This window comes from Crotalus tigris, unplaced genomic scaffold, assembly GCF_016545835.1.
Source record: "Crotalus tigris isolate CLP2741 ecotype Arizona unplaced genomic scaffold, ASM1654583v1 scf7180000020932.1150333, whole genome shotgun sequence".
In the NCBI taxonomy this organism is placed as follows: domain Eukaryota; kingdom Metazoa; phylum Chordata; class Lepidosauria; order Squamata; family Viperidae; genus Crotalus; species Crotalus tigris.
The window spans coordinates 1007077-1029127 of record NW_024098263.1 but is presented as its reverse complement, the minus strand read 5'-3'; the positions used below and the strand labels follow the sequence as shown (position 1 = coordinate 1029127).

Below are 22051 nucleotides of genomic sequence, written 5' to 3'. Positions count from 1 at the left end.
AGGCCAACTTTGGCTTTTAGCCACCTTAACTGGTTTTAAATTGGTTTATGGGGTCCTTAAGCCATTATTTTATATTTCACAAAAAGAAAAAGCAGCACAGAAAATCCTTATTGCTTTTGTAGTTTTTGCGTGTTTTCAATCTATCCATGCACTGTGTTCTATATCTTATTTTGTTATGTTTCTAAATTTATAAAAGCTGCTATTTTATAAAACAAGCGACTTTTGTCCTATTGTTTTGGCTTTTCTTTTCTTTTTTTCTGTTCGTGTTCTATTCTATTCTATTCTGCTCTGTTCTGTTTCGTTCTGTTCTCTGTTCTCTTTATTCTATTATGTTCTGTTCTCTGTTATATTATATTCTCTATTCAGTATATTCTGTTGTATTCTGTTCTCTGTTCTCTATTCTTTATTCTATTCTGTATGTTCTCTATTCTATTCTATTCTCTATTCAATATATTCTATTCTGTTCTGTTCTCTGTTCTCATCTCTTCTTTATTCTATTCTATTCATAATTCTATTCTATACTATTCATTATTCTATTTTATTCTATTCTATTAATTTATTAATTTATTCTATATTCTATTCTATTCTATTCTATTCTATTCTATTCTATTCTATTCTTATTAATTTCCATTGTATTTTCATTTTATTATTTTACTACCTTGTATTTTCATTTTATTATTTTATATCATTTTTTTTCACAATCTAACACCCCTGCCTACCTTCTGTATAGGTAGTCCTTGACTTACACTCACACCGGAGGCAAAAATTCCTGTTGTTAAGTGAGATATATGTTGAGTGAGTTTTGCCCCACTTTATGACCTTTCTCATCTCTGTTGTTAAGTGAATCATCACAGGTGATAAGTTAGCAACACAGATCTTAAGTGAATCCAGCTTCCCCCATTGACTTTGTTAATCAGATGGTCGCAAAAGGGGATCACGTGACCCCGGGACAGTGGAGCTGTCATAAATACAAATCAGTTGCCAAGCGTCTCAATTGCGATCAGGTGACCGTGAGGATGCTGCAGCAGTCCTAAGTCTGAAAAACAGCCATAAGTCCCTTTTTTCAGTTGCCGTTGCAACTTCAAACAGTCACTAAATGAATGGCCGTATGCCGAGGACTACCCTGACTCAATTTTTATGGTGCACTTATTCTTGTTTTATTGACTGATTAAATTCAGACGCCGCCCGTCTTGCCATTAATCAACTAGGTGGGTTCGTGTCTGAGTCCTTTCCAGCCAAATTCAAGTCACCAGTTCAAATGCCATTCCCGAGGTCAGCCTGCGAACGAATCCCTTGCCAAGGATTAGCCAAGGGCTGAAATTTTGTATTTTTTTCTTGTTCCAGACGTTTGCACTGCACCCGGAACTATATCCACATGCATCTATTTGTCTCCTTCATGCTCCGGGCAATCAGCATCTTTGTGAAGGACGCCGTGCTGTATTCCGGTTCAGCCCTGGAGGAGATGGAAATAATCCCGGAGGACGAGTTCCGATCCATGACCGAAGCTACCCCAATGGATAACTCAACCCTGGTTAGTTCCTCCTGCTTGCAAAGACCTTTCCAAGTAAAGAAATGGTCAAGGATTTCCTTTATTTGATCATTTTATTCTGCTTTTATTACTTTATAAATAACTCGGTGTACGTGCCTCCCTCCTCCAATTTTTCCCGCAACAACAACCCTGCAAGTTTAGGCTGAGAGAGAGCGACTGGCCTAAAGTCACTCGGCTTTAGGCATGAAAGCCTCTGGTGGGACTAGAACTCACCGTCTCCTGGTGATTGGCCCAAAGTCATCTAATTGGCTTTTGTGCCTAAGGCGGGACTAGAACTCACCGTCTCCTGCTGATTGGCCCAAAATCACCTAATTGGCTTTTGTGTCTAAGGCGGGACTAGAACTCACTGTCTCCTGGTGATTGGCCCAAAGTCACTCAGCTGAGGTGGGACTAGAACTCACCATCTCTTGGTGATTGGTCCAAAGTCACCCAATTGGCATTTATGCCTAAAGCGGGACTAGAACTCACTGTCTCCTGGTGACTTGTGCAAAGTCACCCAGCTGGCTTTCATGCCTGAGGTGGGACTAGAATTCACCGTCTCCTGGTGTCTGACCCAAAATCACTCAGCTAAGGCGGGACTAGAACTCACCATCTCTTGGTGATTGGTCCAAAGTCAGCCAGCCAGCTTTCCTATCTAAGGCGGGACTACAGCTCACCGTCTTCTAGTGATTGGCCCAAAGTCACCAAACTGGATTTCACGCCTAAGGCAGAACTAGAACTTACCCTCTCCTGATGATCGGCCCAAAGTCATCCAGCCAGCTTTCATGGCTAAGAGAGGACTAGAACTTACCATCGCCCAGTTTAAACAGCCTGTCCAATGTCCACAGCAGGACTTATCAATATTGTCCAATTAACTTCTCTCTCTCTCTCTCTCTCTCTCTCTCTCTCTCTCTCTCTCTCTCTCTCTCTCTCTCTCTCTCGTTTTCTCTCTCTCTCTCTCTCTCTCTCTCTCTCTTTCTCTCTGTCTCTCAGTATCTGTCTCAGTACTCGCCCCAGGTGGGCTGCAAATTAGTCGTGACTCTCTTCCTCTACTTCCTGGCCACCAGTTACTACTGGATTTTGGTGGAAGGACTCTACCTTCACAGCCTCATCTTCATGGCCTTCTTCTCGGAGAAGAAATACCTCTGTGGATTCACGTTGTTTGGCTGGGGTGAGTTGGTCTTTCTGCCAAGGAGGATCTCAGGAGCTTCCAGAAGTTGGTCTCCTGGCCGTGAGAGGTCCATAAACACCTCTTGCAACTCATCTTTGGTGGTTCTTGGGTAAAAATAAAGAAGGGAAGATCAAACTGAGATACAAAGATGTCCCAAAATGGGACAATCCGAACCTTCACTTGGGAGTCCCTCTAGATGTTGGTGGAAAGGCGAGATTTATGGAAATCATGATGTAGATTAAACCGTGATTTAAATAAGATCCTTCCTTCTGGACAACATCCACCTATGTGGTTGATAAAAGCTCACACTGTCTAGATGGACCCTAAATCGACTCATTAAAGATCTTTAGATGTTATTGCGCAAAACTGACCTTGAGATTGAGTGAAAGAGTTCCTGAATTTCTCCTGAACATTTTGGTGAAATTTAGAGGATGAAGAATATGCTCCTGGTGACTTGAGCCATCTTTATGTCTTGAGATCTGAATTCCCAAAGGTGTTCAAAGCAATGCACCGGTGGAATAATGGAGGATCTCTCTTTCATCACCTTCCACATTTTTGGTATTAGATGATGGTGGAATTATGGGGTCCTGGGCACTCTCTGAGCTTGGTTGTTCTCTTGCAGACATTTTATGACTCAGCTAGGTAATTCTGTCACTGCTAGTGAGTGGGGATTCTGATGATGTTACCTAGTTGGGTCATGAAATGTCTGCAAGAAAATAATCAAGCTCAGAGAGCACCAAGGACCCCACAGTCATCCTCCTCCTCTCTTTTTTCTTCCTCCTCCTCTCTGTAAACCCACTCCTAGCATTGATGATATTCCATAGTTTGGTCATGAAATGCCTTCAACAAAACCACCAAACTCAAAGAGCACCAAGAACCCCATAGTCCTCCTCCTCCTCTTCCTCCTTCTCCTCCTCCTCCTCTTCCTCCTCCTCTCCCCCCTCCTCCTCCTCCTCCTCCTCCTCCTCCTCTCTGTAAACCCCATTCCCTTCTCGTACTGATATTGCTTACTTTGGTCATGAAATGTCTTCAACAAAACCACCCAACTCAGAAAACACCAATAACTTCCCAGATCTCCTCCTCCTCCTCCTCCTCCTCCTCCTCCTCCTCCTCCTCCTCCTCCTCTCTGCAAACTCCACTCCCTTCTACACTGAAGATGTTACTTAGTTGGGTCATGAAATGTCTGCAAGAAAACCATCAAACTCAGAGAGCAGTGAAGACTCAACCCTGAGCTATCAATATTCTCTTCTAGTTTAGTGTTTAGTGTTCAGTGTCTAGAGGGGCATGGCTAGTTAGATTTTTAGATGTTTCTTCAACTGTTTTGAGGACTAGTGGCAAATAAAGGACCCTCAGCTATTAAGGTGGGAAAGAGTTGAACTATACCAAGTCAGATGTTGGCTTCTTCTCTAGAGCTCTCCTATTTCTTGGGGAACATTAGACCACATGTCAAAAGTCAACTTTCTCTAAAGATCTACCTGCTCCTGTTCTTCTCCACTTCTTCTCTGCATCCAGAGAAATCAATCACCTCTTCTCTTAAGACTTTTCACGTCTGCAATAGTGATAAATGAGGTCCTCTAGTTCTTCAGCTACTGATGTCCCAAAACAACGTCAATGAAGTTTACATCCCTCCAATGTGGCTCAGAAGACTCCAAAAGTCACTTGGGTGGAAATGATCTCAGTTTATTTGACCTAGAAACATCTGGCTTTGCATTTCACGTGGCTTTGGAGCTGCCAGACTTGAGTGTCTGGCCTTGAGTTCCTCCATCTTAAATCTTTCAACGACATGTCCTACAGGAGAAGGTCAGGAGGACTTTTTGAAGGCTACCAAAGTCTCCGAATCCTCCTGAACGTGTTTATGAGGTGGGATGGAACCCCTCAACCCTCTAGATTGGAGAAATGCCTCCATCAACTTTTTTTTCTCTCTTCTTCCACCCCGTCTTTGAGGTCAGGTCTCCGAGTTTATCCTGAGCACATTTGTCTGGACACGAGAACGGAAAGCTGCAATTTTAGCCGAAAACAGGATGTGGGATGTAGTGGTGGGCAGATCATTAGCCAAGGTCTGTTTTCCTTGCAGGCGTCAAGGAAAGAAACATTAAGATCTCCAAAATAGCTTGGGCTGACCAAGAGGAAGGTGGACATTTTGTAGAAGCATGGGTGTATGCGTGTGAGAGACATTTTAGAGAGACAGTCACAGTCATTCTCAAATCCATGAAAAGTTTTGGAAGAGAAGAACCGCAGACCCTCCTAATCTGGGAAGGTCAGCCTCATTGACTGAGTTTGGGAATTGGGACCTTCTTGAGTGGGCCACCAGGTTGACCACCAGCTTGCTTCTGGGAGGCCATAAGTTCTCATGAACTTTTGCTCCTAGAGAACTTCAGTTCACCTTATTCTCCACCATTCCACCATTCCCTTAGAAACATCATAATAGATGATAGGATTGGTCACAGAATCAACCAGATGTTCAAACTAGATTTGGCCTTTAGGTCCACTCCCGAGTCCTTCTCAACGACCTAGAATAGCTAGGTGTGGTTGTTTGATAGCGTTCAAGATCACATTGGCAAGCTGTTCCAAGCAAAGCTGCTTTTTGCAATTGACTGGTGGGAATGGTGTCAATGACAGCAGTGTTCAAGGGATGCTCCAGTTGTTGTTATTATTAGGGTTGCTTGCACAGCCAGCCAGATGTTTAGACTGGATTTGACCTTTAGGTTCACCTCTCTAGTCCTTGCCAAGGACCTGGGATAGCCAGATGTTGTTTGATGGATTAAAAATATTGGCATGGGATATCAGCTGTTCCAAGTCAAGCTGCCTCTTGCAACTGACCGATAGGGAATTTGTCAATGCCGGTAGTGTTCAAGGGATGCTCCAGATGTTTTGGGATTGCACCCAAGATGCTATCACTATTGATCCTAATTTTGCTTTCTTTTGCCACATTTGTTCAACTTCTATTTCCAGGTCATTTTGTGAACTTTTACAGTTCTTTCTCTTCTCTTCTGCTGCCTCCAGGTACAGGTGTCCTCAACTTATGACCACAGTTGAGCTCAAAATTTGTGTTGTTAAGTGAGTTTTGCCCCATTTTTTAACCTTTCTTGACACAGTTGTTAAGTGAATTGTTCAGTTAATAACATGTTTTTTAAGTGAATCTGGATTCCTGCTTATCAAAAGTTCGCAAAAGGAGATCACGTGACCCCGGGCACTGCGACCATCGTAAATATGAGTCAATTGCCAAGCGTCTGAATTTTGATCACGTGACTGTGGAGATGATGGAACGGTCATTAAGTGTGAAAAACGGTGCTAAGTCACTTTTTCAGTGCCATTGTAACTTGGTCATTAAATGAACTGTTGCGAGTCTAAGTCTAGGACTACCTATATAATTGTCCCAAATGAATATCTCAGTCTGGGTGTTGATAACTTGTGATTCAGGTGCAAACCAAGATCCTTAGGTCTGTCTCAACTCACAATCACAACAATTTACAAAAGAAATTCCGGTCTCTATTGTTGTCATAAGGCAAGAACGGCCTGTAAATCAAAGCTGTAAATCTCCAGGCAATAATGTGGGGTTGTGTGGTTGCAGTTATTGCTTGCTTTGCTGTAGAATTTTAGTGTTGGAATTGCAGGCATGTTGTTGTTGTGATGTAGGCCGAGCAGAGTTAAGAAACACACGCAACCTCAGCGTCAAAGTTCAGAAATTTTACACGGTACAACAGGCCCACCCAGAATACAGCCTTAGCTATTATCCTTCTGTTATTTCCTTCGATTGACGGTTTGTTCTTCCTCCAAAAACTGAAAACGGGCACCCCTAGCCCCCACAGACCACCACATCCCCATCCCTGTCATGAGTGTCATAAAATCAAAATTCAGATTATACCGCACCTTTGCAAAGGGCTAAATGTAAAGAGAAACTTTGGCGAAGAAAATGCAGGTTGTTTTTTAATGCATTATATGCCAAAATCCACCTTGGAAAGGAAATATTCCTTGAAATATTGGCTCGGAACCTGGAACGTCTGATGTGCATTAACAGACTCATCTACCGTAAAAAACACATACACACACACACAAACAAAAAAAAAACCATTGTCTCTCTCAAAATTTAACCAATTTTCTTTTATTATCTCATAAGCTACTGCGTGTTACAGTCCAGCTTGGAACATGACTCTCAAAGTGGAAGCAGGCTGTAAATTACATTACTTTATGCGATAATAAAATAAAATAGGGTTGTGGAGGTTTTTATTTTATTTATTTCTCTCTGCCAAAGGATTGGGAAGTTGGTCATGTGGGCTGGGAAAAAAAAATCCCTCCATTCGTACAGATAACGGTTTACCTCAGAAATGGGTGCCATATTGTCTAGCTTCGACAGCCAAATTAGAAGGCAGAATTGCCGGAAAAAATGTGAGAAAAGAAGAATTAACTTCTTTAAACTGGATTAAATCCAGCCATCGAATAGATTTGCAAATTAAATGCTTTGCTCTCTGGTCTTCTGGAAGAAAATTTGCTATATTGTCCCTACTCACCAAACCATGATCACCTGATGGCCTACTTTCCACATCTATTCTTCTGTTGCTATGTACCTAAAAGGGTTAAACCAAAAGGCACTTATTTGGGGACTGTCTATTGCTAATAACTGGCAAATAATTTCCAAATGGCCTCTATAAAATTCTGTCCTTTTTTTAAATAGAGCTGCAAATACTTAGAAAAATCCAGATTTTTTTTTAAAATACCAAACTTTCTGCTTTTTTGCTGTCTTTCTCCCTTTTATTTATTTATTTATTTATGAGACTTACATACTGCTTTAAGTGCAAGCACTCTCTAAGCGGTGTACACCAGTAAGCAATGTATATATGTATATATTTACATTGCCCCCAACAATCTGGGTCCTCATTTTACCTACCCCGGAAGGCTGAGTCAACCTTGAGCCGGTGAGATTTGAACCGCTGACCTGCTGAACACCGTCAGCTAAAGTGGCCTGCAGTACTGCACTCTAACTGCTGCGCCACCTCGGCTTAGCCAGTTACATGATTTTGCCAATGTTTATTTATTAAATATATCTTTTTTGAATGGCTTTTTTTTTACAGCTGAGAGGTGGCTGTGCTTGCTCTGATTTGAAGGAAATTGGCTGTGATTCTGGAGGCAGCCTAAATTGGAAATGATCCATGGGAATTTTCCAATGATAAAGGCAGGAAAGAAAGAAGGAAAGAAGGAAAGAAAGAAAGAAAGAAGGAAGGAAGGAAGGAAGGAAGGAAGGAAGGAAGGAAGGAAGGAAGGAAGGAAGGAAGGAAGGAAGGAAGGAAAAAGAAAAGGAGAAGGAAGGAAGAAAGAAAGAAAGAAAAAAGAAAAGGAGAAAGGGAAAGGAAGGGCAGGAGGGAGGGAGTAAGGAAGGAATACACAGGGAGGGAAAAGGAAAAGAGGAAAGGGAGGGAGGGAGGAAGGAAATAGGAAGGAAGGAAGGAAGGAAGGAAGGAAGGAAGGAAGGAAGGAAGGAAGGAAGGAAGGAAAGGAAAGGAAAGGAATATCCATCTTCTCCTGGATGTTCTGACCTTGTCCTGGTCCTTCAGCTCTTCTAACAATGGCTCCATCACCACCATAGACCTAAGGTGGAAGGAAAGAGAAGATGAGCACCAGGTTCAGATGGCCTTACTCTGGATATACTTGATGTCTTCTCTGGAGAGGTCCCATGAAGCTAGGAAAGATAGAAGGAGAGAAGGAGACTACCAGTTCAAATTGTCCTGCTTTGGAAAGCGAAAAAGAGGAAGACCAGCAGAAGGTGGAGGGACTCAGCTATGGTGGTGATGGAGCCACTGTTAGAAGGGCTGAAAGACCAGAGAGCTGGGTCTTCACATCATGTGTACGAAATAGGATAATTTGAACCGAGGACTATTGTGCCTCCAATAAGGATATCCAATCCAGCTGTCACCTTTATTCTAAATGAAACATAGATGTTTGCCGCAAAGTGCTAACAAGACAGCACCACAACTCTCCCCACTTCACACACATACACACTAGGAAGGTTGCTGGTGACAAATATGAAATATTGATCCGGTTCTGAGACTCATTCCTGCAATTTGATTTCCATCTCTCAGGCCTTCCGGCGGTGTTTGTCACAATATGGGCAACTCTTCGAGCGACGTTAGCAGACACCGAGTAAGTGTCTGATTTTGCTCTACCTGAATTTCCTTTCATTAAAAAAAAAATATTTTATCTAACTTTGAATCCTGCGGTACAAGTTTTATTTTTTATTTCTGCACAAATTCAGAACTCAGGAAAAAAAATACCTATGAGCTTTGTGACACTTTAAACATGGAATAGAAATAATTTGGCAAAAATAGAGTTAGATAGACAGACAGACAGACAGACAGACAGACAGACAGACAGACAGACAGAGAAAGAGAGATGATGGATGGATGGATGGATGGATGGATGGATGGATGGATGGATGGATGGATGGATACACACACACACACATATATATATATACATACATAGAAATATACATAAATACAAATATATAGAAGGAATAGATAGATGATAGATAGATATAGATAGAGAGAGAGAGGAGACAGATGAGATAGAATAGAGAGAGACAGAGATTGATAGAGAGAGAGAAGAGATAGATAGACAGACAGACAGACAGACAGACAGACAGACAGACAGACAGACAGACACAGACAGATAGACAGATGATAGATATGGATGATGGATGGATGGATATATACATACATATATAGAGATATACATAGATACAAATACATAGAAGAGATAGATAGATAGATAGATAGATAGATAGATAGATAGATAGATAGATAGATAGATAGATAGATAGATATGGATGATGGATGGATACATATTTACATGCATACATAGAGATATACATAGATACAAATACATAGAAGGAATAAATAGATTGTAGATTATAGATAGATAGGCAGGCAGGCAGACAGACAGATAGATATAATAAGAGAGAGAAAGAGATAATAGAGATGAATGGATGAATGGAAGGATGATGATAAATACAAGATGTAGATAGATATAGTTACTTATTTCATTCATATATATATATATATATGAATAACTAATAGACTTGCCTCTCTAAAGAGCTGTAAACTTGGTTTTTCTCTGATCTTGCTTTAAATATTTTTTCCTTTGCTCAAATAAGTGTGAATGTATGTAATATGTACACACTGCCTGTCTGATTGAAAAAAAAAATAATTGGCACTTGAGGATATTTTTTAATCCCAGAGTGCCATATGATTTGTTTTGCTAATAGTCATAATTTGTGTAGCCATGACATTTTTATTCCTCACGAAGCTGGCTGGATCATTTATTACCTCAACATTACTTTCTATTTTTTAAAAAAGATATGTATATTAAAATATTCACTCAAATTCAATGACTGGGTTATTTTTTAAAAAAAAAAAACCAGTCAAGGGAATTTTGTAAAACCCATAGTATGAGTAAAAGCTAGTGTTTTTCAAACCTGGTAATTTTAAGATGTATGAATTTCAACTCCCAGAATTCCCCAGCCATCAAGGGAAGCTGCGGAATTCTGGGAGCTGAAGTCCATACATCTTAAAGTTGCCAGATTTGAAAAACACTCCTAAAAGCCAACCTGTTTGAATCTGTGGTTCCTGAAATAGACAAACCTACTTTTGTTTATCCCTACTCCCTTTTTTTAAAGGGTAGACTACTCCTTTACTTGGAGGCTCAACCTCTCATAAATTTGCTTTCCCAGGCAGGTTGGGGATGACTTCAACAGGTCTTTTGATAAATGAAGATTATAGAAGTTCCTGAAAACAGTCCCTAGAACTGAAAGCTATTTTATAACAAAAAGTAAATAAATAAATCAGATTTATGAAGCAGCTTTGTCAGGATGTCCTGTTTTCTTGGCAGATGCTGGGATTTAAGCGCCGGCTATTTCAAGTGGTTTATCCAGGTGCCCATCCTCACGGCTGTGTTGGTGAGTTGGAGAAGTCTGGGAAGGGAGAAAGAGGAGAAATTAACAGGCAGGGGTCAAAAAAGTCAAGATGGAGGATGGGGTTGCAAAGCTGTTCCCCTTTTTTTACAGGCCTTTCCTGTTATTTAAATCAGAGTTACTCAACCTCAGCAAGTTTAAGTTGGCTGGACTTCAACCCCCAGAATTCCCTAGCCGGCATGCTTTAAGAGGGGAGGGCTTCCACTCCCCTTCATAGAACATAAAGTCCCAGGGCTGGAAGGGACCTCAGAGGCCATCTAGTCCAACCCCAAACTGAAGGCAGGAGACCTTACAGGTAATCCTCAGCCTACGACCGCAACCGAGCCCAAAATTTCTGTTGCTAAGCAAGACAGTTGCCACAGTCGTTAAGTGAATCACTGCAATTGTTAAGATAATCACAGGGGTGTTAAGCGAATCTGGCTTCCCCCATTGACTTTGCTTGTCAGAAGGTCGCAAAAGGGGGATCACATGACCCCGGGGACATGGTGAACGTCATAAGTATGAGTCAATTTGCAAGTGTCTGAATTTTTAATTTTGATCACGTGACCGGGGGGATGCTGCAGTGGTCGTAAGTGTGAAAAGTGGTCTTAAGTCACTTTTTGCAGTGCTGTTGTAACTTCGAACAGTCACTAAACGAATGTCTGTATGTCAAGGACTACATGTACACCATCAAACTGGGTTGTCCAGTTTTTGAAACCTCCAGCGAAACTGCCACGACGGGCGAGAATCTCAAAACTTGAGCAAAAATCTCTTCCCCAGACTGCAAGGCACAAATAACCGCACACACAAAGATACACACACAACCCAGTGGCAGGAACAAAGCCGCCACCGTCCCTTGGGGGAGGGGTCTGCAGACCTCAACTCATCTCAGCTTCCTTCAGACATGGGGAAGACAACATTTGCGGGAAACTGAGGCGGACTCCCCAGCCTGAGAATTGTTTTGGGGGTTTTTTTTGCAAAACAAACCAACGTCCACTCTGAGCAAACCATTGTTCTGTGGTCAGTGGACCATAAATGGAAAGATTTTTAAGGCTGGCATTTGACCCGTCATCTCCCGCCAGCCTCCTCCATTCTCACCCCTCCAAAATGTCTGGGTGGTCCAGAAAGTGGGTGGGGGCGGGAGGGGTGCAGGATAGCTGGAATAGCCTGCCGTTAGTTAGATCTCAAACCAGGTTAGCCAGCGAGCGATGCCCTCGGTTTTTGCAACCATGCATCCCCAAAGGGTTGTTGTTGTTGTTGTTGTTTTACATCCTGGCCCTGGAGGTCTGTCTTGTCCCCATCTCACCTTCACCCCCCACCCGGCCCCCAAAACCATCCCTCTGGGTGGGTTTGATTTGATTTGCAATTTGTATTTTTTTTTTCTAGATCCTAGCTGCAATGGGAGGGTGGGGGCGGAGGGAAAGGAAGTAGGTGTGTAATTATAAATATATATATTTTAAAATGTGGTATAGGTTTTGGAAAGACTAATTGCCCAAAGGGGCACTTTTATTGGTATTAAACAATTGCTCCCTTCCTGCCTCCCTTTCCCACGCTCTCCCACTGCTTCCTTCTTTTTTTCTTACTTCCTCCCTTTTTCTTCCTTTTCTCTTCTTTCTTTCTCCTTTTTTCTTCTTCTCTTCTCCTCCTCTTTCTTCTCTTTTTTCTCCTCCTTCTCTTCTCCTTCCCTTTCCTTTTCTTCTTTCCTCCCTATCTTCTCCTTCCTTCTTTCCTTTTTTCTTCTCTTTCTCCTTCTCTTTCTTCTTTCTCTCTTTTTTCCTCTTCTCCTCCTTCTCTTTCTTCTTTCACTTTCTCCTTTTCTTTCCTTTTCTCCTTCCTCCCCTCCTCCTCTTCCCTTCCTCTTTCTTGTTTATCTTCTCCTTTCTCCCTTTCCTTTCTTTCCTCCTTCTTTTCCTTTTCCTTCCTTCCTTTTCTTCTTCCTTCCCTTCCCTTCCCCCTCCTCCCTTCCTTCCTTTTCTCTTACAGGCAAACTTTATCCTGTTTATCAAAATCATCAGAGTACTTGCAACCAAGCTGCGGGAAACAAATGCAGGCAGATGTGATACCAGACAACAGTATCGGTGAGTTGACTGTGTCCCCCTCTTCCCAGGGATTCCTCTCGGCCTGGATGGAGTGACAAAACAGAAGGAAAAGAGGGGAGAATTTGGTCCCAGGAAAGGAAAGGAAAGGAAAGGAAAGGAAAGGAAAGGAAAGGAAAGGAAAGGGGGAGGGAGGGAGGGAGGGAGGGAGGGAGGAAGGAAGGAAGGAAGGAAGAAGGAAAGGAAGAAGGAGAGAAGAAAGAAGAGGGTGAGGAAGGAAGGAAAGAAAAAACAGGAAAGGGAAAGGAAAGGGGGAGGGAGGGAGGAAAGAAGGAAGGAAGAAAGAAAGGAAGAAGGAGAGAAGAAAGAAGAGAAGAAAGAAGAGAAGAAAGAAGAGAGGGTGAGGAAGAAATGAAAGAAAACAGGAAAGGGAAGGGAGGGAGGAAGGAAGGTGAAGGGAAGAGAAAGAAAAGGATGAAGAAGAAAGGGAGGGAGGAAAGGGGAATTGGAAGAAGGAAGGGGAAGGGGAAGAGGAAGAAAAAGAAAAAAGGGAGGGATGGGAAAGGAAAGAAAGAAGATAGAGAAAGAAAATGAAGAAAAGCAAATAAAGGAGGGAGGTGGAAGGAAGGGGAATAGGAGGGAGGAATGAAGAAAAAAGGAAGTGGGAAGAAGGGGAAGGAAACGGAACATGGAATAGGGGAAAGGAAGGAGGAAGGAAGGAAGGAGAATAGGAAGAAGGAAGGGGAAGAAGAAAAATGAAGAAGGGAGGGATATCAAGAAGGAAAGTGAAGAGGAAGAGAAAGGAAAACGGAGGAAGGGAGAAGAGGAAGGAAAAGGAAGGAGAGAGCAAAGGAAAGGTGAAGGAGATCCATGCAACAGCTGCCAATCAGCCCCACGACCCCAAAGGAGTGACGGACAACCGCATCTGACCCCGTCACTAACTGGGCCCCAGAGGGAGCCTCCACTGGCTGCAAATGAGGCGGACACGGAGGCGGAAGAGACGGATTCAAATCTGGAGGCAATTAGCGAGGGGGCACCAAGGCCTGTGGCGGGCGGGCGGGTGGGTGAGTGGGGGGGAGGCGGGTCCCCCCATCCCCTGGCATCGGCCCTCGCGGTGTCCCTGCTGGAAAAACACCCTCCCAGCTGCGTCCAAACCGACATTCGTAGCAACCCTCCAAGAGGGTGAAATAAATCTCGGAGAAAATGATAGGCTGAGAACGAAACTTTGGGGTTTTGCAAAGCCGGGCCAAACAATCCCGCTGGCCTCGGCCTGCTTTGAATTAAAATATTTTCTTTCTAAATTCACATTTCACCCCCCCCCCTCTTTCTTCTCCCCACCCGGAGCTTCCAAGCGAGCCGTGCCAGCCTGACGGACGGACGGAGGTTTTCTTTTCCTCTGCCAGCCTCTCCTCCCCCCCCACCCCCATGTGGCCAGCGGGCCCCGTTCTGCACCATTTGGGGGTCTCAAGGCGTTTCCTGGCAAGGGGAGAAGAGCGAAAAAGGGGCTTATGAGATAGTCCCCAACATACCCCAAACGCAATTGGGGGGGGGGGGCAGGATTTCCCTCGCTAAGCAAGGCGCTTGTTAAACCAGCCGTGCCTGATTTTGCACTTGTGAAAAGCCTGAATCGCTGCAGTCGTTAAGTGAATCATGTGGTGTTAAATAAATCCGACTTCGTATATTGATCTTGCTTGCCCGAACACAGGCTGGGAAGGTTGCAAGGTTCCTTCCTTTCTTCCTTCTTTCCTTTTCTCTCTAATCCCTCCCTCCATCCTTCCTTCCTATTTTCTCTTAAACTCTCTCCTTCCTTCTTCCTTCCTTCCTTCCTTTTCTCTCCTATCCCTCCCTCCTTCCTTCCTTCCTTTTCTCTCATCCCTCCCTCTTTCCTTCTTTCCTTTCTTCCTTCCTTCCTTTTCTCTCTTATCCCTCTCTCCCTCCTTCTTCCTTCCTTCCTTCCTTTTCTCTTTTATCCCTCCCTCCTCTCCTCCTCCTCCTCCCTCCTTCCTTCTAGCACTGATGATGTTCCCTAGTTGGGTCAAGAAACGTCTGCAAGGAGACCACCCAGCTCAGAGAGCACCAAGGACCCCACAGTCAGTCCTTCCTCCTCCTCCTCCTCCTCTTTCTCCTCCTCCTCCTCCTCCTCTTCTTCTTCTTCTTCTTCTCTTCTTCTTCTTCTCCTCCTCCTCCTCCTCTTCTTCTTCTTCTTCTCCTCCTCCTCCTCCTCCTCCTCCTCCTCCTCTTCCTCCCTTCTAACACTGATGATGTTCCCTACCTGGGTCATGGAGCATCTTCAAGAAAAAACACCCAGCTCAGAGAGCATCAGGGACCCCTCCATTCATCCCTGAGCTACAAAGGTTCTCTTCTATCTGTAATTATCACCTTTCCTCCTTCTCTCTTTCTCTGCAGGAAACTGTTGAAATCCACCCTGGTCCTCATGCCATTATTTGGAGTCCACTATATTGTTTTTATGGCCATGCCCTACACTGAGGTTTCCGGAATCCTCTGGCAAATTCAGATGCACTATGAAATGCTGTTTAACTCCTTCCAGGTTCGCATCACTTCTACCCCTTCTTCAAAATCACCAGTTTAGGATTTAGGAAGGGTGGTGAAAATGCAATAAAGTGTTTTTTTTTTTTCCATCCATGCCTTGCATTTCAACTCCCCTAATCCCCACACAACCCAGCCAGGGGCTTCCGGTTTGAGCCTTGTGGGTTCAAGCTTGCAAACTAGAATAGACTCCTCATGAGATTTATGAAGAATTCATTCTTAATAATATTGAATTAAAAAGCAGTTATTAATACTAGTACTTCTTAAATTAATTCTTAAATTTTAATATATGTTATTAGTTATTATCTCTCTCTGAAGTCAAATCAGATTTTTATGAGTCGATTGTAATTTCATTGCTGCCATCCATTCTCTCGATCTTCCTCCATTTTAGTGTCCCATAATCCCCCCTCCAGAAAAGATTACATGGGGCATGATGGAAAATAAATCATGTCAAGCTAAACACTCCTTGACAAAGCAAAACAAGTGAACGCAACACACTGGGTGAAAGCCAATAAACCAGATGACTTAGGTCAGGGGTATAGGCAACCTTGGCTCTTTTATGACTGGTGGACTTCAACTCCCAGAATTCCTGAGCCAGCCACGCTGAGGGGAAAAGGAGAGGTTTCCAAACTGAGCTATGCTGGCTCAGGAATTCTGGGAGTTGAAGTCCACAAGTCATAAAAGAGCCAAGATGGCCTAGCTCTGGACTAGGCCTAGGCTGCTTTATGACTCGTGGACTTCAACTCCCAGAATTCCTGAGCCTGTATGGCTAAGCACGGAAGCCTCTCCCTTTCCCCTCAGCATGGCTGGCTCAGGAATTCTGGGAGTTGAAGTCCACGAGTCATAAAAGAGCCAAGACTGCCTACCCCTGAGTTACTAGGAAGATGAGGGGACTTCAACTCCCAGAATCCCTCTGCCAGCATGGCACCCTATATCAGGAATAGGCCACCTTGGCTCTTTGATGACTGGTGGACTTCAACTCCCAGAATTCCTGAGCCAGCATGGCTCAGCTTGGAAACCTCTCCCTTTCCCCTCAGCATGGCTGGCTCAGGAATTCTGGAAGTTGAAGTCCACCAGTCATCAAAGAGCCAAGGTGGCCTACCCCTGACTTAGGAAGACGTATGAGGGATTCTCCACTATACAGGTAGTCCTCAAGTTACGACCAACCTTGAGGCAACATCTATGCTATTAAGTGAAACATTTGTTAAGTGAGTTTTGCCCCATTTTACAACCTTTCTTGCCACAGTTGTTAAGTGCATCACTGCATTGTTAAGTTAGTCATATGGTCGTTAAATGAATCTGGCTCCTCCATTGACTTTGCTTATCAGACGGTCGCAAAAGAGGATCACGTGACCTCCAGGAGACACTGCGATTGTCATAAATACAAGTCAGTTGCTAAGCTTCTGAGTTTTGATCACAGGGATACTGCGATGGTTGTAAGTGTGAAAAACTTATAAGTCCCTTTTTTTAGTGGCGTTGCAACTCTGAACAGTCACTAAGTGAATTGTTATAAGTCAAGGACTACCTGTATGTTACCCACCCCATTGTGGATTAGGTCAGAGTTGGGGGTCAGCCATGTGAGGCCTAAAAGCTATTCTTGAAGTCAATCCCAGTCCAATTTTATTCCTTCTTTTTCTTCCTAGGGATTTTTCGTCGCAATTATCTACTGCTTTTGTAATGGGGAGGTGAGTATCCCAGTCTGCAGAAACAGAAGCACAAGGAAGGAAAGAAGGAAGGAGGGAAGGAAGGAAGGGAGGGAGGGAGGGAGGGAGGGAGGGAAGGGAAGGAAAGTGAGAGGGGGAGAGGGCATCTTTTCTTCAGAAGTGGGAATAGCTGTACTAAAAAGCTGCCCACCACATAAAACTGATCCCCCAATGAAACATTTTTTCCTTCAAACTTGCTAACTTGAGTCCCCTGCACGGACTTGCCAACGAAATCAGCTGATTAATGGATCGGTTCATCAGATTCCAACTGCTGAGTGGGGGTGTGTGTGTCTCACAAACCATTTTGATTGTGTTTTCGAGATGTGTATGTGGGGGGGGGAGGTTCACGAACCGCCCCAATGACTTCAAAAGTCCCTTCCCATCGATCCCCCCAAAGGACTCACACAACCATCTAAGATCCCTTCAGGTTTCTCCAAATCGTTTTGCAAACTCCAATTTACGCCTCCCCAGAGTGTCTTCCATTAGCGGCTGTGGGTCAGAACTTTCCACCAGTCCCATCCCATAATAACCATCCTTCTCTCCCCCACCCCTACCCCTTTCCTCACCCTCCCCAGGTCCAAGCCGAGATTAAGAAGTCGTGGAGCCGATGGACATTAGCACTGGACTTCCGAAGAAAGGCGCGGAGTGGGAGCACCACCTACAGCTACGGACCCATGGTGTCCCACACCAGTGTCACGAATGTCACCGCCAAAGGGGGCATGCCGCTCCCTCTGAACGGCAAACCAGCCCCGGGAGCCCTCAACGGACACCGGAATTTGCCTGGGTACATCAGGAACGGGTCCATTTCAGAAAACTCAATGGCGTCTTCAGGGCCCGAGCATTACAGCAAAGAGGAGGAATATCTGAACAGCTCCGGACTTTACAACGGCTACAAGCCAGCTGCCCTGTTGGAAAAAGAAGAAGAATCTGTGATGTAAAGTGGACAAAATGAGATGAGGGCTAGACAGCCCCACTTAGGGCTCCCTGAAAACACTGAGGGTGGCAAGCAACTTCCAGTAAAATTGATCCCCATTGCGGTTTTGGGGAGGGGGGTTTGACTCTCCACTCGATTCTTTGCAACGAGAAACACCATTTTGCCGGAATGAAGGACAGCAACAATTTTGGCAACCCGGCAGAGTCCCTGCATTCTCCTGCCCTAGAAGGCAAGGGTGATCCCCATTATCTTTGGGGAGCACAGGGGAAAGGGGCCAGTGCTCCCAGGGCATTCAGAGTTTTTCTCCTTAGGGGGAACGAAAAGGACTCTGCCAATAGATTGATCCGATCCATCCAGGAACATTTCAGAGCAAAACTTTCTTGCACCTTCGTGGCTGATTTGCTTTTAAGATTTGATTTAGCAGGGGGGGGGGAAAAAACCACAATGCATGTTGTATCCAGAGAGGACTTTCCCCCCCTCCAGCGCTGTATGTTTTAAGCGACCAAGTGAAAACAAGGGTTTCGCAATCGAAAGAAAATTGAAATTATTTTCCTGCTTGTCCTTTATCCTGTTATCTTTTTGCTTCCGTCTTACCGCATGAGAAAATAATATTGTCCCGGGCTCTTATTCCTGGTCACTCAGCCCCCCCTCCTCCACCCTTCCCCCGAGCAAAGGCATCAAGAGATTGTCCAGCATTTATTGTGGAAGGATACATTATGATTCGATCAATAATCTAGAGTCTGCTGTGCATAAAACAGTGAGTCAGTTCAAAAGCAAAACAGACGATAATATTGTCTCTCTGTCCGGAGACAGATCATTGATTCACAATAACAGGGAAAACCAGCGCTGGATAGAGAACGAAGTGGGAAGGAGGCTGGATGCAGGCAACGGAACTCTGGGTTTGGGTCCTTCATCCCTGCATCAGGATTATGAGCTTGGGAACCCACCTGGGACCAAGGGCAACCCTCTGAGGATCAGATGAGCAGGTTAAAAAGGTCGTGAAGAAATGAGCGCTGTTTGCACTATCCAATGGAAAGAAGGAATGAGAGAGATTGGATAGAGAAATGGGGATTGACCCCTGTCCAACGGGGGCTGTTTTTCTCACCTCCCAAACATTGTGTTTTTCTACCTCTCCTATTCAGCGCCATTTGTGGTAAAAAAATTTGGGGGGTGTTTGTGAACTTGGGCCCATCCCAGAGTGATAGAGGGTGGGGTTCTGGGGCAGCCAATACGTTGGTTTGCTCATGAGCGACTCATGTCGAAGAAAAGTACATGGTGTTATCCCCAGCCTCTTTGACAGTGGGCCGGAACAAACCGCCTCCCCCCCATCAGCGCCCGAGAAACAGAAGACGGTTCTGTTTTCCAAAGATCCGGCTACGAGGAACCCAAAAAATTTTAAGTGGACAATTTTGCTTTTAAGGTTGTGCACGAAGGCACTGTTGCATTAAGGTGACAGTTTTCAAGCTGGTCCCTCTCTCTCATAAATGGATCAAGTCTTATTCTGCCATTCATTAAACAGACTGAGAATCAGCTAAAAGGGAATTTTTATTCTTTACAAAAATTCCAGACTTTAGGAAGAAGGGACTCTAAGCCATTTTCCTAGCATTGTACAACTTACAACTATAATTGGGACCAGAATTCCCACTGTGGTAGTTAAGTGAAGGGCAAGCGGTTTTATAACCTTTTTGCCACAGTTGTTAAGAGAAGCGTTGCAGTTGTTAAACGAATCACATAATCATTAAATGAATCACACAGTGGTTAAGTGAATGCGGCTTCAGAAGCAAGTTGGGAAAGTTGCAAATGGTTGGTTTGCTTGCAACCATTGTAAATACAATTAGTCCTCGACTTAAGCGTTCATTTAATGACCATTCATGGTTACAACGGCACTGGAAAAAGGACTGTTTTTCCCACTTAACGACTGTAGGAGCATGCCCATGGTCACATGATCAAAATTCAGGCGCTTGGCAACCGACTCATATTTATGACGATGTCTCTCAGGGTCACGTGATCCTCTATTTTGTGACTTTCTGGCAAATGGTGGAAGCCAGATTCACTTCAGAATTGTGTTAGTAACTTAACAAATGCAGTGACTCACTTAACAACTGCGGCAAAGAGGTCATAAAATCAGGCTAAAACTCACTGAACAAATGTCTCACTTAGCAACAGATATTTTGGAGGTCAGTCACGATCGTAGGTTGAGGACTACCTGGAAAGTGCCTGAATTTTTATCACATGACCGCAGGGTCCGCTACCACGCTTGTAACTGCGAGGAGTGTTCATAACTCACTTTTTTCAATGGTGTTGTAACTTTGAACGGTCACTAAATGAATGGTTGTAAACCAAGGACTGTTGCAGATTAAGGAATCAGTTCATCCCAACTCCAGGATAAGGTATCCTTCTTAACTGAGCTGGGACCGATGACATAATTTATAATAATAATAATAATAATAATAATAATAAAGTTGGAAGGGACTTTGGAGGTCATCTAGTCCAACCCCCTGCTCAGGCAGGAATTTCATTTTCTACCCTGATTTTTAAATATTATTAAGGCATAAAATTGCTAGAAAACGTCTCCTCCTGCAAATAGGAGCACTGGGTTTGGCTTTTTAATAAATGAAAGAAAGTGCAGCACCCAGAATCCCTTGCAAGGAAGCCATGACAGATCATCATCGCTGCTTTGATAAAGGACTCACTCACTTGGATTGAATGCGTTCCCATCTTTGGGTGTCTCCAGGGGGGTGTTCAGAAAAAGTCATCCAGGGTTTGGCTGCACAATCACAGAAGCCATTTTGACTTTTTTGACCCTCTTCTCCCCCCCTTCTCCCCCTCCTGCCTGCCCGTCTGGTCATATACACCGCTTGCAATAGCAAACAATTGGAGGGAAACAAAATCGCTCTGAAAATTAAGGTTGCGATAAAAAAATATGATTTTGTTTTTTTAAAAAATAAGCTGGTTTCTGCCCTTCGAATTTGCACAATGGATGTTATATTGTCTAATAATTTATTCCACCGTGTTTTGTTTAATTTATGCTGCTTCGGTGAAATTTTGTGAAAAGGGTGGGGGAGCTGCGAAGGGAAGCAATGGATGCTTTCTCCGGACTCCTACACACCCCGAGCACATGGACCCCCAAATCGCTCAGATTCTTACTCAACCCCCCGCCTTTCTGAAACCTCCTCTATGGTTGCAGCCATGAGGACTAGGAACTTCCCCATTTAAAACCAAATAAAAGCTGAACTCTCTAGCTAATGCCAGCATTCTGTGATATGTGTTTTTTACTTGTGTGTTTCCATGGGACACAAATACAGGCGGCCCTTGACTTACGACCTGCTAAGTGAGAAGGTTGTTACATTTTACCTTTATCTTATTACCTGTCTTGCCAGAGTTGTTAAGTGAATCACTATGGTTGTTAATTTAGTCACATGGTCGCTAAGTGAATCTGGCTCCCCTATTTGATTTGGCTTGTCAGAAGGTGGCAAAAAAAGGATCACGTGACTCCGGGAGGCTGTGACCGAAGCAAATAGGGGGTCAAGGGCCGAGTGTCCAAATTGTGATCACATGAAATGCTAAAATGGTCGTAAGTGTGAAAAAGTCACACTTTTTTTCAGTGTGTAATAAGTCATTTTTTTCACCGCTGTGGTAATTCTGGTCACTAAACAAACAGTTATAAAGCGAGGATGACCTGTAGCATTCTCTCTCGTTCCCCCAAAGTTATATTGTAAATATTGAGAAAGGAGAAGGAGGATTGTGGGGTCCTTGGTGCTTTCTGAGCTAGATGGTCTCCTTGCAGACATTTCATGACCCAACTAGGGAACCTCATCAGTGCTAGAAGAGAGGAGGAGGAGGAAGAGGAGGAGGAGGAGGAGGAAGGAAGGAAGGAAGGAAGGAAGGAAGGAAGGAAGGAAGGAAGGAAGGAAGGAAGGAAGGAAGGAAGGAAGGAAGGAAGGAAGGAAGGTGGAGTCCTTGGTGCTGTCTGAACTGGGTGGTTTCCTTGCAGACATTTCATGACCCAACTTGGGAACATCATCAGTGCTGGAAGGGAGGAAGAGGAGGAAGAGGAGGAGGAGGAGGAAGAGGAGGAGGAGAACTATGGGGTCCTTGATGCTCTCTGAGCTCGGGGGTTTCCTTGCAGACGTTTCATGACCCAACAAGGCAACATCACCAGGGCTAGGGGGCTGTAGAGAGGAGGAGGA

At 44.0% G+C, this 22051-nt stretch overlaps 1 protein-coding gene across 1 annotated transcript in view; it reads left to right on the top strand.

Moving 5' to 3' along the window:
- PTH1R (parathyroid hormone 1 receptor) overlaps positions 1-18422 on the top strand; it is a 40802-nt gene extending 22380 nt beyond the window's left edge. Inside the window, exons 5-12 of the mRNA XM_039368789.1 lie at positions 1345-1531; positions 2522-2699; positions 8774-8834; positions 10581-10647; positions 12625-12719; positions 15084-15225; positions 16868-16909; positions 17503-18422. Coding sequence (XP_039224723.1) covers positions 1345-1531; positions 2522-2699; positions 8774-8834; positions 10581-10647; positions 12625-12719; positions 15084-15225; positions 16868-16909; positions 17503-17865 — 1135 coding nt within the window. The 3' untranslated portion in view covers positions 17866-18422. The remainder of the gene's footprint in view (positions 1-1344; positions 1532-2521; positions 2700-8773; positions 8835-10580; positions 10648-12624; positions 12720-15083; positions 15226-16867; positions 16910-17502) is intronic.
- Positions 18423-22051: the final 3629 nt, after the last annotated feature.